The sequence below is a fragment of the Fringilla coelebs genome (assembly GCF_963513975.1).
Source record: "Fringilla coelebs genome assembly, chromosome: 7".
NCBI classification, from domain to species: Eukaryota; Metazoa; Chordata; class Aves; order Passeriformes; family Fringillidae; genus Fringilla; species Fringilla coelebs.
Window position 1 is genome coordinate 27,091,322 of NC_140035.1, and position 18,357 is coordinate 27,109,678.

Sequence of the window (18,357 nt, forward strand, 5' to 3'; positions counted from 1 at the left end):
ATGACCTAAATTTTTCATGGCAGATAACAGGAAGACAGGGATTTTGTGGAGCTGTATTTATAACAAGACCATAAGTTTAGAGGCTTCAAGGTATTGCCAAACTTCAGTATTCAGATAACATAACCCATAACGCTCTTCAAAAATCCCATATCCACTCTTGCAAACCCAGTACCAATTAAAGACTATTATTCAGTTCAGCAACATTTATGGAAACACCACACACAAATATCCCATCTTATTCCATTTTAAAGAAAAATCCTCAGGAGATGACAATGCTTTACCTATTTGATGCCAGCCATATCACAGGTGAGCAGCCTGCTTTGTTGAGCACAATGGCAACTTGTCCAAGAACCCTTTTCCACAGGGGATCTAGACAATTGCTATTTCCCTCATCATTTTAGGGCAAAATTCTTTCTGAATATTACTCTTTATGTAGCATTGCCAGCTACCTGCTGAGTTGTGTTTTTTGGCTGAAAGTGCTAGTTTAAACAGATGGATTATGCCCCTTCTTGCTATTTATTTCATAGTCTTTAATTCTGCATAAAGCAAATCTAAAACTAATAACTTACCTTCCTAGAATAGGGAATATGGAGAGAGACTAAGATCTCTTCTGGTGTAATGGTATTGTTACCAACTCCATCTGCAAAAATATCACTCATAGGAATCTGTCGCCTTTGTCCTAAAAAAAACCAAACAAAAATCTCAAATCCAGAAAATTCCCTACAATTGTGCAATGAACACAACATCAATAGTATTTTAATTGGCAAGACAAACCTGCTGCCTTCCTGAATAAATAACCTACAGAGCTTACATAAAAAACTATCAGTGATATTTTCTATAAATTCAAATGGTTGCTCCATCTTCCATAACATCATAATACCAGATTCCCAAAAAAAGTACCTAGAGGCCAATCCCCATTCTGTAATCCTCCCTTCCAATACTGCCATGATGATCCCACCCTCACTCCTGCCAATTTATTCCAGATCTCTGCAGCTGCTGTCATAACTACCTTTCATTCTAAAACATAAAAAATGAGTGGTAAAGAACTGCTGCAAAAGTAAAAAATTATTAGGAGGGTGGGGCTTTTTTTGTTTAGGTTTTGGGTTCATTTCTTCTTTTCTTTGTTTGCTTTTCCCCCTGAGATTCTGAACATTTCCAGGAGTCCAGAAAGAAATAAATGCTATTGCTCTTTTCTTTCTCTTTTTGTTATTTTATTCTGAAGGTGACCATATTTGTTATTCTGTGATGGATATTACGAAAGTTAAAATTTTCAGAAGGGAAGATGACAAAATTCTGCAAGGAACCTAAATCTCTAAGAGCCCTTTGAACACTTAAATGCTACAGAGACAGGCTATCTCCTCTTACCTCTTGAAGCCAGATTGAGCATGCAGTTGCTGGCTGCCAGAACAGGATTCAAGTCTGATGTTGATTTTCTACTTATGATGTTTCCACCAAATGACTTGAAAAAATAAAGTAGTTTATGTTACCTTTCTCTGTAATCATCATATTAAGTGACAATATGACAGGCAAACGATATGCACCTTTATACGTCTTGAAAACTACAAAAAGAGGTATTGATAGAAAATTCATGGCAAAATCAAAATTAAAAACGCAAGTTCTACATGTGGTCAGGACCAATTTCCCATTTGTTAGAATTTTTTCAAACTGTAATTGCAAGTAATTCCCAACATACAGCAACATTTCTTATCTGTTCTCCGCCCAGAGTTCTCAACTGCTGCAGGACAGCACAGAAAACCCTCGTCTTCTGTTCAGGGAACTTGGCAAGTGCATTTGTCAAGATGTCTTTCGCTAGAGAGAGGCTGCAGGCAGCTCCCAGAGTTAATCCTGTAACCAAAAGATTATGAAAGTGTAACGTCTGCATTGCTTTATTGCCTGGGTTTTTAAGGGTCTTCAGACTGTAGAGTTAGGACAGCTCATGTGAGCTAAGGCAGATAAAAGGAGAGGAGCCTTTGCATTTTAAAGGAACTGGAATTTTTCATTTCAGGAGACTGAGGGTAAAATCCCTAGAAATTATGAAATAGAACTAATACCTCACGTCTTCTGCTGAAATGGAAATCCCTTCTGTGCTTCCAGCTGCATATCCCAACTGCTTCCCTTGCACCTTGCTTTGACTGAGTAAATGTTTAGAAGACATCGCACAGAGGTGAGTCAACTTCAAAATGCTTTCAACAGACTTCCTATTCTAAAGCATGACTTTCAAACTAATTTGATCTTGCTTTGCATATGTACATATTCTTCTAAGGTGGGGGTAGGTAGAATTGGCAGCAAAAACCCAAATAGTCCAAATAATGAAGACTGTATCATTTTTCCCACTAGAAAGAGAACTCATATGCATTTACTTGAGTCTTTTTGGTAAGATTAGACTTCTAATTTTTTTGTAAATGGTACACAGTTCCCTTCTATTAAAAGTAATTATTTACATAATAAATGAATGTTTTCAATGAATACTAGGACTCAATTAAATGTATAAATGAAAATAGAAATAAATGTAATGCATTTTAATTAAGCAAAGCAATATTAAATTTTGCATATTTAAATAAAAGTTTAATCAAAACATATTTTGCATTTAAATCTAATTAAAGAGAGGAAATGCTATTTCTGGCTGGCAAACTAAACTGCCTACTCTTGTTTTAGAACTAGTAAGTCTCACCTTCAAATATCTAGGTTTTATTTACACACTTTAAAGAAGGAGCAAGAATCCTCCCAGCTTCTTTTCAGTTCCTAGCTACTTTTCAACTAAGAACAAACTAGTCATTGAATAGAACTGGATGACTGACCAGAAATAAAATAGATATTCTAATACAATGACAGAACTATCAAACACAGCTTACCACTTAAAAAAATGGCTTCAGGCATATAGCAAGTAATTTCATGAGATATGACTTTCCTTAAAAATTTGGCTATAAGCTAGTACAAGGTAATTTTTATTAAATTACTTTAGACTATTACAGCAAGTTGAGACCTATTCTAGTTGTAGTTCTAATCCACCAGAAATTATTTAAAACCCAAAACCTAGTCTAACTAAAAAAACCTCCATGCTTATTATAAACATGTAAGTTGAGGTACAACATTTTTAACCTACTATAATTAATGCTGTTACAATTGAGAATGAGATTAGTTAATGCATATCAGTGATGCCAGTTTAATCACAGCCTTTTTTCTAATGTAACCAAGCACGCCACATGCTAACTCTCCCTGTGGTTCTGTATGGATCTCTCTCTGGTATTCAGCAGAGCTTGGCACAGCAGTCACAGAGCAAATCCTGCATGACTGATCACCAGAACCAGTATTACCAGAATAATCACCCTTGCACTAAGGCCCCAGATAATATTGCTGGTCAGCTCTGCACTGCGTCAGGAAGACAAAACCATCCTGCACTGTGTTTTGGCAACAGCCCCCTTGACCTGGAAAACAGCCAAGCATGCTTAGGAATGAGTTGCTCAGCACTCTGGAATGGTGCAGCATTCCTTACTGCAAAGAAATCTTCTGTCTCGGAAAAAAGTCTACTGACCATCATTTGTGTATTTCAGTACATTCAGATCAGGGATCCTTGCAGGAGCAATAAGAACTGGATGGAACACACCTCTGAATTTCATGTCAGGTCCTACAAGATAGGAACAGACTTAGACAAAAGACTTTTCCATAACAACAACTCCCACATACTGGAACATAAGATTAGGGATGAAGATGCAAAAAGAATCACAAATGTAGCCCCAGTCCTCTCATGTACACTGGAACTAAAGCAGCAGGAGCTGTTCTGATCACATACATACCCACACTGGTGTTCCCAACCACAAGAGGTGCTTTAGGGTAGGTGGCTTTCAGATCCAGCAGCTCATCCAAGCTTACAGGAGAAATCCAAGTTACTCGCTCCCCACAAAAAACCAGAGATCTTTTTGGTTGATTTTCTGCCATTCTCTGATGGAGAAATGTGGCAGATTTAAATATTTGGACATATAGACAGAAGTGAGGTCTAATAGACAATAGACAAAGTCAAAAACGTTCTTAAACAACAGCAATTCCACATAATCCTTTAAAATTGGACAAAAAGGGGACAAATGTTATGCTGGCTAATGTCTGCACAGTGGTGAAAGTCGAGACTGTGAGGGTAATATGTCTTCAAGTAATTCCACTGGCCCAATAAACAAGAATGATAATAAACAGTCCCCTAGCAAAAGATGTAGGGACAGATCCTGCAATTGCTAAAACTATTAGAAAAATGATAAAAAATACTTAGGGAGGTATTTGCCCACTTAGCTTGCTTGGAGAGCACCAATGGCACTGACAGCAGCATTCCCTTCTAGATTATGCATGCACTTAAGTGTCTCTGGCTGTTCTAGCACTATTCACTTGGAAATAGCTTGTGAACCAGTGCTGGTACAAACACACAGTCAAGAACTCCTGTCCTGCAGTTATCAACCTTTCTCCAAAAGCAGTCAGCTAACTCCAGAATCTGGCTTTGAATCTCTGGAATGGTAATAAAGTAAAACAAACAGCTTTCAATTTTTCTAGGGCAAATACTGCTGTCAGTAATTAAGGATGCCTAATACTTTCCATCCCAGCTGTTTTTATCTTTGGCATGCCTTTATCGCTGGGGCTAAACACTCTCTGATCTGGGTGGCCATCTGAGAATAGACTAACAAAACTATTAAGCCACAAAATTGTTTTCCATTGTTAAAAAGTGTGTGCCATTCAGTTTGCTGTGAAGTATTTGTATCTTCAGCTGCTGGACTGAAAACCCAGTTTAGGTTGCTTCTTTATCTGCTCACCTAACACCTAACTCTGCAGCTTCATTTTCCCAATATGATTTTTTTTTTTTCTGGATGTGAATATTCAATAACCTTACTGGGCAAAAAAACCAAAAAGGAGTATAATAACATTAAAATGTTTCGACATTTCTTCTGATGAATTACTGCTAAGCAGGACTAGGACTTAAGAATTAATTCTGAACAGAGCATCAGAATAGTCTATAAGCAGCAAAAGGTACCATTAGTTCTGGAGGGAATATAAGCTCCTGGGTGGGATCTAAGGGCTGGAATTCATCTGTTGAAAACAGGCTGGTGGACACCTTAAAAAAAAGACAAGCAAAGGCCAAGAATTTTCTCTCATCATTAATTTAATACAACAACAATAAAAGCAAAAGCAAAGCCAAACCAACAGACTGCCGCTGAACTCAGTAAAAAAAAGAGTAATTTCATTATAATTTGGATTTGTTTTTAAATCACCATGTATCATTTGGAGGTGCTGAGGTGAAAGAAGTGTTCATAATATTTTCTTAAATTTTACTGCTAACACAAATGACAGTGCAGAAGCAAGCAGCTGAAGGACTAAGTCCAGACTTCCTGTAGTTCTACTAAAACAAAGTAGTCTCATGCCAACCCAATGAACTAAAAACCCCAAGAAAATTAAGAACAAGGTGAAATATTTGTATGGATAAGAGGTTTCACATAAAATCACAATCACAGCTCTCATTTTTAAGAATGCATTAATTCTTCAGAGTCAAGTCAGCAGTTTTCCCAAGAGACCAGTACTTAGAGCATCACTGATCATTGATTTAAGCAAATTTCACATATGCCCTAATGTCTTTCACAATATAATTCTCACTGTATTGGTAGAGCTCAGACTATTAATATTACTCAACCTGAAGAGCTGTTCAAATCTCAGCTCTGGAGACCCAAACTACCTTATATGAACTATCTGACACAGATAGTGCTGTAAGAGCCTCCTCACACAAATTTACACATAGAATCCTCAATTTTTCAAAATAATTCCGAATTTCTTGTGAGGAATAATAAGATATATTTATCAAATACTATATGCAATATTCTAAGTTTTATATTGAAGTAGGGTCAGTAATATATTTAAAACTTTACCTTCTCTTCATTGTCAAACAAATAATCTTCCTGATCCAAGCAACATTTTCCATTTGCTTTCCTTTGACAACAAATGGATTCCTAAAATAGGAAAACACCATTAGTGAAATACTGCCCAGAGTGGCAATGAGTTAAAGCTCGTCAGATAAGAGTGACTCTGTCTTTCAATAAAGTTCTAGATAAAGTTTAATAACAAGCTGAATTAGAAGGATTAAGTGTTAAAGGAGTGATATTAAAACAATTATTTTAAGCCATCAAATGTTGACACCCTTAATACAAAATAATTTCCACTGTGTAGAATTCTTTTGACATTGTGAGAGCAGATGTAGGTGGCCTGTATTGTTTCCTTTACCAATTGTTCACTCCCATTTCTCCCCGGTAGGTTTCTGACACGTTGCATTGCATGATAAATTCTAAGAATGTGGACTGAAATTCTGCTTTTATTAGTGCCATCACTAACCCACAGTAAACCACATGGAGCTACTTGAGATTACTCGTCATAATCCAGGCTAGAGACCACGTTCACTTGTGTTTCAGTTTTTCTAATGGGTTAGGCCATTTACTTAGAATGACATCTTTAAACAGAGGGAAGAGATGATCTCAGTGAAAATCTTGATGGCTTGTATATGCATGTACACTGATGGCCCCAATCTAGCACTCCTATCGTCACTACTTCTTACCTTACAGAAGGTTTTACAGGCATCTAGGATTGGCCTGTATCCGGTACAGCGGCACAGGTTCCCTGAAGGAAGGAAATCAGTCAGAAAAAGCTCTAAAGACGTGGCTTTAGAATGTCATATATTTATGTGAGTCTTGTGTTTTTTAAGCTTTTTAAGATTTTTAAGCTCAAGAAGAAGTGTCAGCTCTCAAAAAGACAAAATAGAACAGTGGCACAAGACTTAGGACCCTGCAGGTCCTGACAGAAAATGCTGCTGTTTCAAGGGGAGTATGAAATAGTTGAGATCAGTGAATGCTGGCTTCAGCTCAGTACACAGGAAAATAAGAGATTGTACAGTATTTTTTACCCACTCAAAATGTTGTTCTCTTTCCCCCTGACTTTTTCTAGAGGTGAAGGAAACTAACGTTACACCTCTAAACTCACCACACAGCAACAGGAAATGTCTTCGGCTCCACTGTGACTCTAGAGCACAACAGATGACAGAAGGCATGTAACGTTACCTACAATAAATGCTCACACTTTCCCTTACTGAAGATAGTCTGCATCTCTCTGCCTTATCTGTTTTAATCCTACTGCAAAGGGCCTGTCCTGCAAGGCTTATGACATTCTCATCACCAGATATAAAGGGACCATGGAGATGCTCAGATGCAGCTGCTTCTCCAATATGACATCATTTTTGCACATCTGATTTTAAGCATTTCAAAAGACACATACAGGGATGTTTTGATCACCTGAAACAATCCACAGCTCTGTGTTTCATTTCCCAAGATAAAAGAATGATAGGGAATACCAGGTCTCCATCCAGCAGCAACTCTTCTAGGAAGCACAGTTTGTAAGAGTACATCCTCCACGCATGCAGACATGTATACTCACACAGACAAAGCACCTGAAGAAATGCTTCAGGAACACACCTACTAACTAAAAAGTGGCAATATTTACCAGCCAGAGCTGCAATCATCTGCTCTGAAGTTGGTTCTGGATGGTTTCTTAGCAGAGTGTATATGGACATCACCATTCCAGGTGTGCAGAAACCACACTGGGAGCCATGGCACTTGGCAAGTCTTTCCTGAAATGAAATACCACAAACAACACTCCTTCCAGCACTCATCTCCATTCTAATGAATGCTCTCTTAAATGGGAGATGCCATACAAAATGTTGCCTTGGTAATAAACCAGACTTTTTAAGTAAAACACTTAAAGCAATAGCAAATGAAAATAATTATTTTGGGCATGATGTTGATGTGTATCTTACTAAAGAAGCTAATTAACCTTCAGTGGACTTCTGTCTTTTCTGCACTTATACTGAAATATGAACAAAAGGGATATTGTCCAAGACGTGTCATTAGCCCAAAGAGAGCAAAGCCTGAGCCATTCCAACAATCATCACATACCAACTACTTGATCAGACTGTGGAATTAAAGTAAGATCTGTAATCAGCCTTAATCAATCAACCACCAGAAAACAGTTGCCCTCTGTTGTCACTTAGCAGGGAAAACAACAATCTTATGAAATTCTCATGCCCTAAAAGCACTGTCACTAAAGCCATTCCATCCAAAAAAGAAATCAGTAATCTTCCTATACAGTGATACTGCACTCTCACCTGAACTGGATGAATCCTGGTTTTAGTGCTTCCAATACCTTCCACTGTAGTCACTGCTGCACCATACAAGGAGCAAATGGGAAGCAAACATGCATTGGCTGAATAGTGTCTTTAGAACATAAAGGAGAATAAAGAACATGAATATTATTTTAATAAACAAGTCTGAGTATTATTTTTCAGTCAATCAAGACATAGTTCATACTTACAAACAGCCACTATTAACATTTGGATGAGAAGTGATCACTTTCTAGCTATGTCTCTTGACCCCCATATAAAAGCATATCTATAAAGACAATTCCATGGAATTTACATCTTCATTAATACCTCAGTCTTTTCTAATTGCCCTCTTGTCTCTCTTGCCCACAAGGAATCTGTCAACTGTATTTTGAAGGTGGAAGATAGGGAAAGGAAGTTTGGTTTAGTCATTGGAAGGAAGTAAAGAATTACTGCTGCAATTTTCTAATCAAAATTCTGATCCAAAGGAAATTCTGATGTAAAATAAATATCATTGTTCCTAAATAGGAACAATGTTGCAGCATCAGCCACAGCATATGCTGCAGTTGAGAAGGCCATGATACACAGAGTATCATCACACAATTTCAGAAAGCTTCAACTCACAGAGTAGCACCAGAACACTTCAGAAGGCTTCAGGCATCTGCCCATATAGAATAACACCAGACCACTTCAGAAGGCTGCAAGTGTCTGTCCTTCTTGCTCTTCAGCCCAACCTTTTATACCACTCATGTTCATGCATTGCACCTGTGTGCCCTCTGTTCCCTTTGGTGGTTGGTCAGTGCACCTGGGCACTCCAGGTCTCATTGCTGCCAATGCTGCTCACCTGACCTACACAGCTGTAGCCCATTGGGGATGAGGCTCAGCTGCAACCCCACTCCCAATCACCACAAACTGTGTGCCTACAGAACAATACACCAAAATGAAAATTCTTCAAAGCATTTAATAATTTCAATAAAATTGTTTTTTAATACAGTTCAATATTTTTCAGTAGTCTGCTTTAATTTTAGCTCTTTCATTAACTTTAAACATTTTCATTTGTGTTGCATTCCAATGTAATGTAACTGTACAAAAGGACAACTGGAATGTTTTTTCCCCACCCAATAAACACTTCAGTGTACAACGACATGCAACCATTTAACAATTTGATTGGTGCTTCCTCAACTTAAAAGCAATTTATTCCAGTTTTTAGCTTAATGACTCGAACTCCAGGTTTCAGTTTCAAAATCTTTCTTTCTGTGAGTGCGATGTAAGGGATGGAGTTCAGTATTAAAAGGCTGGTAAGATTCACAGTTCTGCCTACCCTACCTTCCCACCAATTGTATGATAGTATGCTGCTTTTGGCTGGGATAGAGTTAAATTTCTTCATTGTAGCTAGTTTGAAGCTGTGTTTTGGATTTGTGCTGGAAACACTGCTGATAACACAGGGGTGTTTAGTTACTGCAGAGCAGGGCTTACCCACAGTCAAGGTCTTTTCTGTCTCCTACCCCACCCCACCAATGAGGAGACTTTGGGACACAAAAAACTGGGGGGGGACACACAGCTGGGACAGCTGAACCAAAATGACCAAAGTCATATTCCATGTCATATGGCATCATGTGCAGCATATAGAGCCGAGGGAAGAAGAAGAAAGGGTAGAAGTTTTGGAGCGATTGTGTTTGTCTTCCCAAGTAACCATCACAGATGATGGTGACTCAGCGGTGGCTGGACATCTGCCTGCTGATGGGAAGTAGTGAGTAAATTGTCTACTTTGCTTTGTTTGCACAAGCAGCTTTTGCTTTATCTATTAAAATGCCCTTTCTCAACCCATGAGCTTTCTTCTTTACCATTCTGATTCTCTGCCCCATCCCACTGGGAAGAGTGAGTGAGCAGCTGCATGGTCTTCAGTTTACCAGCTGGACTTAAACCACCATACAGAGCTGCAGGTAGGAGCCACGTTCCAGTAGTCAAGCCAAAGGATCTTCAATTAATGCCACCTATGACCTCTTGCAGGGGCCACCAGTATTTATAAGTAAATCAAGCATTTGAGTGTGATAGTTCAGCAAATTTATAATACAGCTGAATCAACAGCAATTTTTACAGCATTCTCTTTTTGGATTAAAATGACCCTTCCCCTAGGTACTTTTACTATTAAGTACAAGTTCTACAACTCTGTATTTAAGGTTTCATATCTGGAAGTAGTATCAACAATCATGAAATTTTCTGCAGGTTTCGAAATATTCTGTTAAGGATACCGTATCTTCTTTGAAGCTGGCTCATAAGTCGATATCATCACTGTGCAAGCACCACAGCCACCTCCTCCACAGCCATACTTAGTTCCTGTAAGACAGACTGAAAATGCTGTCATTAGGGAAAATAATTATGTGGTTCCATTCTGGGCTTTATTCCACTCAAAGGATTGAGACCACCTTTTTTCCTAAACCCCTAAGGACCACAGTATTTGTCTGGTATCAGCATATGTACTGGACTCCTTTCTATATTGGAATAAAATTTTTGGTGAAAGCAAGATGGAAGCTAAGGAATTACATGACCAAAATCCTCTTCTCAAGAAAACAGAAAACTTGATTATAATTTATTTTGGAGGAGGAATAAGTTGGGACAGAAAAAGTAAGTGAAAAATACTTCTCCAAGGTGAAAATTTGAAAGGAAGAAATATGTAATGGGCAAACCAGCTGTATATCTGAAATTCCAGTGGAACACTAAAACAAATTTCCCAGTTTCTCCCAGAAGGCACATTTATAGTCAGAATATTTGCCTTGCATCTCATCTGAAGGATCACACTTCTGAGAGAAGTGCTCATTTCTGTGCATCTGGAACAGTGGCCAGTCTAAAACTGTGAATCAACAAACAGCTATTTTAATCTTCCAAAGCCACCAAAAGGAAGATGCCTTTTTGCCCCTCAAAATTCCATCAGCCTCAGGTTCTCATCACAAGATCTCCCCTTTACCAGGAGAGAGACTATTACAAAGCTTGGGGACTTCTATTCTGCCAAGCTACTGAGCCCTAGGTTTTTAGACTTCTTTATGAGGTGGGAGAGGAGGAACACAGACACATAATCATTGTGCCTGATGGCATAATTTATGTGTTTAAAAAGCCAGGTGAAAACTACAGCAACTCAACTGAAGAATATTTGGATTAAGAAAGAAACATCATTTAGTGCGGTTGATTTATCTTAAAGGAATCACAACTTCCTTAATCTGGTAATTAAACTTTGAATAAAAATTCCTTAGAATTTTACTTGAATAAGGCTTTCACGAGAGACTTTAGGGAACAGACAAGAAAAGGATACGCCTCTTTCGCAGATAAGCCAAGAGCATTTGTTCAGGATCAGCATTTTTCTCTATTATCTACAGCAAGAAAGTAAAAACAAGGTTTTATTAAGAAACCAAGGCATTTCATAATTCAGGGCACAGCCTACATTCACACAAAGCCAGAAGAGAATGCTTCTCTGGTTACCTCTTATAGTATTACACTAACTGCCAAACACTGCAGGAGAGTTTGGGTTCCTTCTGGAAATTCCTTTTTGGACAGATACATTTCCAGAAAAAAAGTGTTAGGGCACCTTGCAAGTACTAAAAATAACTGCTGCTCAGTGAAATGTTATACTGAGGGAACTGACCTTCGGCCACACTAGAGATAAAAATGCAGAACTTTAAAGACAGCATAACGAACTAATGATTTGCAGATTTTAAAGTCTCCCTGGCACTCTGACATACTGAAACAAACATTAGAGGAAGTCTGTAAGGCTATCGGCAGTTTTATTTATATTAACCTTCACTTGCTGTAAGAAGCTGACAACAGAGAGCAACAGAAATATCCACATTCCTGATCGAGTACAGTATTTCTTATTTGGTCACTTAGAATCAGCTAGCTCCTTACACTTGCTTTGGATCAACAACCAGTCATTGCAATATTATCTTTATGCTCAATAGTCCAAATGTGGGCAATAAAGTCCTGTTTTCAGTTGTGCCTCTGACACCATCAAAGATGAGAAGCCAGACATCCAAGTGAAAAAAGGGGTTTGCTTACCAGCCAAGTTTGATACCCAGTTGAAAGTGTGTTTCACTTTGACACACTTTTCACCCAGACACAGCAGAGCAAGCCAAAATGGGATGCAACCATCCAACCTTCTTCTGGAGGTTTGTGTGAGGGCTCGGTTACACTCGTTCAAATAAGTCTGAGGAAGCCAAATCTATGCCCTTCGGGTTTCCTTCAGGCACAGCAGCCCCTCTCTCTCCGGCCTATACTTACCTTCCTCCCATTCACATAGAACACGAGCTCCTCAGCCGCCGCGGCCCCTTGCAGCGCCATCGTTGGCAGGCCGGAACCAGGCGCAGCAGGGAAACCCGCGCAGCTGGACGCGCCTCGTTATGCGGGACGGGAGGGGCGGGGCCGCGGCGCAGCGGGGCGTTGTTATCAACGTCCTGCGCTGACTGCAAACATTTGTTTACTTCAGCCTTCTAAAGTGTTATTTCAGTGTTGAAAAACGAAGTCATGCCTCGCACTTTCTCAAAGGACACAGGTGTTCTTGCAGAGCAAAACAGCAACGTTAACACTGTGCACTGTTATCAGGTTCTTATAATAATATCACCAAGAGTAATTTTAAATTGAGATAAAATCCAGCAATGTAGTGATCATGGGACCAATGTGATTTTTTTGTTACATTTGCATTCACAAAATAATCAGCAGTAAGGTTCAGGTATCATAACCATTTGTAAGGGCTACTTGTGCAGGAAAGGTTTTATAGAAAAAATACTTTCCTCTTTTTGTATAATCAAAATATATGGAATTAATTTCCTACAAAATTTCAACTAGATTAAGTAAACATGAGAAAAAGAAAATTTAAAACTATAAAAAGAAGTTCAAATTACCTTATTCTCAGCAAAATTATTCTAATTTTTGTGATCACTACAAATAGATTTTTTATGTCAAAAATAATGAGCTGCTTTTTCATCATTTTCCTGGAAAGAGCTTCTAATATATCAAATGACCTGGTAAAACAAGCACATAAAGTGAAGGTTCAAAGACAATGCAACATTCTTTATGCTGCTTTTATGTTATCATTTTTTGTAACAATAAAAAGAAACACAACCTAGGAAATAACAAAGTGAGTTTTCTCTGTGTTCTATTAGTGAACATCAATTTGAGCAACAAGAGTGAGGATGGAGAAAACAAGGAAAGAAGGGCAGTAGCAATAATATGATTTTACAGTTACTTCACTTCTGTGATCTTCAGGCCACTTTCTTTATCCGTTTTTACTTGGAAAGATATCTATACTAAAGGAATGGAAGAAATGAAGGCATAAACCCTCAGGCTTTTTACTTTTATTGGAAATTTCATGCTTGTATTTGGGACACCCTAGCACTCTAGCTGGTAACACCTGAGGCTGTGTGGAACAACAGGATCTTCACTGAAAAAATAATTAAGCCAATCCCCAAAGAGATTATTTTCTGGGAAAATAAAGCATGTGCCTCTGTTTCTAGCTTTCAAACCGCAGGCAGTGGAGAGAAACAACCATTTAAAAAAACATTGTATTTTGCTGCTGCAGTGCCAGCACTGGGAACACAAGTTTTAACAGGTATTTCTTGAGGGTTTCTAATGACACAACTGCTGATGTTGATAAATAGTGGAAGCTAGCAAGAACACTTCAATTAAAAATAAAATAAATTAATTACAAACTTGGTAATAAAAAACAAGGAAAAATACTTAATAATTTCCATGTGTACTTCTTTCTAAAAAATAACATTGAAAAATGACAGATTCTATCTTTCCAACTATTTCTGCACCTCTTCATAATAGTCTTGGCTAATGGGATGATGTGTGATGTGTACAGCATGTATCAGAAAGAAAAAAGTCTGCTGAAACTTCCCGAATAATGTTAACAGCTGTTTTGCAGTGCAGGTGACATTGCCTGGGTGATGAGGTAAGTTTTTTATTGGAAGTATTGTCATACTGATTGAATACTCTGTACTGCAAGGTTCTATATGAAAACACCTTTGCTCTACTTACTGCTATATATTTACAATCTCTACCTGATCTTTGCAACTGGTAACCACAACTAGACAACTCTCTGTTTAGGGAATAAATGTCCCCTTTGTAAACAATGTCACTAGTGATACATTTAACTCTAAATTCATACATAGAAAGTCCTATGGATCTTGAGGAAGCTGCCTTAGGGCTACAGACCATAAAAAAATAACCACAGCAGAAAACAGTTGTGGTCTTACTTAAATGTTTGTAAATAATACATTTACGCCTCTTAGTGTTTATGGTTATAGTTCCAGACTTACATGTAGAATGGACACACCTGCAAGTGATATCCAGGAGTGTGTTTTGATATGTATGAATCCCTCTTCTATCAAAATACACTGCTGAAATTCTGGCAACTCACAAGAGAAAGATGTAGGTTCCTCCTACTGAACTTCTTGAGATTCCTCTCAGCACATTTCTCCAGCCTGACCAGATCTCTCTGAATGGTGACAGAACCATGGGGTATTTCAGCCACTCCCAGTTTCCGATCAACTGCAGACTTGTGTAGGGTGCACTGGCTCTTACAGGTTGCTAGTGAACATGTTAATTACTGCTGGCAGCAGTGAGAAACCTAAGGAGCTCTAATGTTTTACCTCCAGCTGGATCATTTGGCACTAATCACAACCTTCTAGCTTTTCAACTCACCTCACTGTGCCCTTAACAAATCCATACTTTGTCAGTTTGTCTGTGGAATGTTATCAGAGAAAATATCAAAAGCCCTACTATAATTGAGACAAACATTTAGTGCTTTGCCCTCACCCACCAAGCTAGTTGGAGAAGACTATCAGGTTCATAAAGCTTGATTTCCTGATTGCAAATCAATGCCAGGTACTCTCAACCACCTTCTTATCTTAAACATGTGTTAAAGGACTATTTCCTCCATCAGTTTTCCAGCTTACAATGTAATCTACAATGAAGTACAAAGAGTACATTTAAAAGAACGTTTTAAAGATTATAATTTTTAAAAGAATGTATTGTATTTTAAGAATATACTTTTAAAGAATACAATATAAATTTAAGAATATCAGTTATACCTCTTAAAATGAGACATGCCATATTAGACAAAAGGTCAAGCTAACCAAAGAATTGCTCTCTGAAAGCGTCACCAGGGAATGTCCTTGGAAAAGGTAAAAAAATTGGTGAAAGGCATAGTAAGGCTTCTCCAGAATCATCTTTCAGCCTTCAAAAATTTGCAATACAGGAACAGCCTGTGCAAGAAATGGTGTTTCTGGTAATTCCTCATAGATTTTTTTTCCATTAATGTGTCTGATCAATTTTTAAGCCTGCGTAAACTAGTAACATCTCCTGCATAAGCATGAAGAACCACCATCTATAACCAAAATAAGTTAACTTAGATCTCTGTCTCATCAAAAATGCCTCTCTGTTACAAAATTAACCTGAACCTTATCTATTGTAATGTGTAAAAGTTGTGCAGGTAGTGAGCCTCTTGTAGAATCTACAAATCAGATACTGCCAGAAAACTGTCAGCTGACAGCACATTATGGAATGCAGAGGGGAAGCAGTACAAAAACCTGAAATCTGAATGGTATGACATTATTGTATTACTTGTCACACGGGCAGTCTCAATTAGAAACTCAAGGTGTGCTTTCTCTAGATCCTATTGGCTACTGAATTCCTATGCAGTGCTTTTTTCTTCCTTGCTGCCTCTGGCACATACTGTGGGGCATTTGGCTTCCCTCCATTATTTATTTCTCAATGAGATTTCCTTATTCAAATCTCAATGTGATTCTGTCAAATCCAAAAGTCAACTATCAAAAAAAGACTATCTACATCTATTTCAATAAATTCATAAAAATTTGGTATGCATGTATCTGTTCCAACCAGCACTGAGAAGTGGTTCCACTCAAAAGAAACATGAAAAACTCACAGTACAATTCCCAAAGCTGGTTTATTTTTATCTCTCATTAAAACATATATTTTCTAACAATTTAAGAAGTGCTGCAAACCATTTGAACAGATTCAAAATTACTGACCTGAAATGCAAAACAGGAGTGAGCCTCACCTGTATAAGCCTTCCTCAGTAAAGTATTCTGTGCCCCTTTTACAGAGGTTCTTCTCCAGAAAATTTCACAGTGGAAGACCTTTACTAATAAAGGAACAACAAAGACTCTATATTGCTAAACATTTACATATATACATAAACAATTGTACCAGTTTTATAAATATTGTCCATAAAGGCAGTTCTCTCTTCCTCAATAAAATTTTGATTTGCTTTTAAAATTTCCTTTAGTTTTTACTTTGTAGATTGGGGAATTCAGGAATTGCGTATCTGTAAATCGATCCCCTCTCCTTAATTTGCTGTAAAGAAAAGAAGTAAAAACCATCAGGTATGAATATCATCAATATTCAATATAATTCAATATAGTTGCATCCCATATGCAACTATATAACAATAATTCACATGGTAAATAGCATTAATAAAAGCTTGATACACTAAAGAAATTAAACTCGTGGAAAGTAAGTATGTATGAAAAAGCAAGACACTAATGCTTTTCAAAATAATGCTGGAAATATGTGACCTCTATCATATTAGGATGTGGTATTTCCATAAAACAAAATTCAAAACTTGTTTAAACCAAACACTTAAGAGCACCCATTCAGGACAGTGTAAATTTAACTATAATATAAATAGGAGACAATCATCTAAAATCTTGTTTGGCATCAACATTTTTTTCTGTTATTAGTTACCATTTCTCAGAAATACAGAACTAATCATTTTGGGGTAAAAGAGTGGCAATGTGTCAGTATATAATACTACAGAATTTTAACATATAAGTCAATTAAAAAAATAAAAGTGTGACTCTAATACCTGTCCATTTTTGTAATAAGTTATCTGGCATAAATATTTCTGAACTGCCCGTGGTAAAGTGAAGACTTCCTCCATTACTTTTAGTTGCTACTTCTCCTCAGTCTCACTGCTTCAACTGTTAGCTTACTCACAGAAGTGAAAAATATTTTGAGGTTGTATGAGAACAGTGCTCTAATTTTTTTTCAGTTTGTGCATTTATCTTCTCCTGCCACAGTATTGCCAGAAAAAAAATGCTTTTTATACCTTTGTCATAAAGTAAGTTGGTATAATTCTTTCACTCTCTTCCCTGTTCCAGGGAAGCCTTTCTACTGTCTTCACCTCATCAATACACATCCTACTAACTCAAACTCAACAGTGGAACTGTTCCTTAAATTAATATTACACTTTAAAAAAATCCAAACTAAACAGAAAAACCTCAACAACTTTCTGGCAAAAATCCCACAGAATATTTTCAGAAGTAGTGAACTTAAAGGTCCATTTATATTTAGACCTATTTATGTAAGGGCAATATATTAGTTTTCTTAATGGAAGTTCGGGTTTCAAATCCCCTTTTAAGATTCAGAAGTTATTTCACAATTTATGTCTTGTCTTTTAATACTCTATAAAATCCTGTGCCACTAAATTCACTAAAAATAATAAAAGGCAAATTAGTTATAAAATATTCAATATAAGCAACTATCAAATTAATATATCTTGAATGCTTTTTTATATTACATACAGCTAGTTAAATTAAAACTACTGAATGATATTAGTACATACACTTCCTCTCCATTGGACAAGATTACAAGAACATTATTATGGTATAATTTACCTTTAAGTATAACATTCATAATTATTCACCTCTAAAGGGGTTTATATCATGATAAACATTAAGATTCACTATTATTTTCTATTAGTCCAAACTATATTTTAGAATTTGAATAATATTGTTGTCTTACTTTAGTACTTGGAAATTCTGCCACACTCATTGGAGAAGCCTTATACCAACACTGAAGTATCTTTGCAAAAGAGATTTGTGAGAGCTCGACTGTTTATTCAGGGGTTTAATAACTGATGTTTACTGGGGGTAGTTATGTATGCAAAAGACAAGAACAAAAGCCCCAGTTTATGTGTACCTACCTCTGAAGACTGGGTTCCTTGTAGCAAATAGTGGGTCTGCCTCGTCTCAGTGGTGCTGCTGAGTCTTCTAAAGCTTGGGGGGATTTAGGTACAGAAGTGTGACATTGTATACTAGTATTTGTCAGTTCTTGGAAAGCTTTTCTCCCTGTAAATACAGCAGTTTATATGCTTCATTTTAAATATTTTGTGAATC

At 37.3% G+C, this 18,357-nt stretch overlaps 1 protein-coding gene across 3 annotated transcripts in view; it reads right to left on the reverse strand.

The window, feature by feature from the left end:
* Window positions 1-12,560, reverse strand: part of AOX1 (aldehyde oxidase 1) — a 38,291-nt gene extending 25,731 nt beyond the window's left edge. For all 3 annotated transcript variants that reach the window (XM_084209495.1, XM_084209496.1, XM_084209494.1), the window contains exons 1-13: window positions 12,437-12,560; window positions 11,475-11,532; window positions 10,420-10,516; window positions 8,174-8,282; window positions 7,513-7,639; window positions 6,575-6,636; window positions 5,895-5,975; window positions 5,009-5,089; window positions 3,795-3,939; window positions 3,533-3,625; window positions 1,694-1,845; window positions 1,366-1,459; window positions 570-679 (exon numbers count right to left, since the gene is read on the reverse strand). In XM_084209495.1, coding sequence (XP_084065621.1) covers window positions 570-679; window positions 1,366-1,459; window positions 1,694-1,845; window positions 3,533-3,625; window positions 3,795-3,939; window positions 5,009-5,089; window positions 5,895-5,975; window positions 6,575-6,636; window positions 7,513-7,639; window positions 8,174-8,282; window positions 10,420-10,516; window positions 11,475-11,532; window positions 12,437-12,496 — 1,269 coding nt within the window. In that variant the 5' untranslated portion in view covers window positions 12,497-12,560. The remainder of the gene's footprint in view (window positions 1-569; window positions 680-1,365; window positions 1,460-1,693; window positions 1,846-3,532; window positions 3,626-3,794; window positions 3,940-5,008; window positions 5,090-5,894; window positions 5,976-6,574; window positions 6,637-7,512; window positions 7,640-8,173; window positions 8,283-10,419; window positions 10,517-11,474; window positions 11,533-12,436) is intronic.
* Window positions 12,561-18,357: the final 5,797 nt, after the last annotated feature.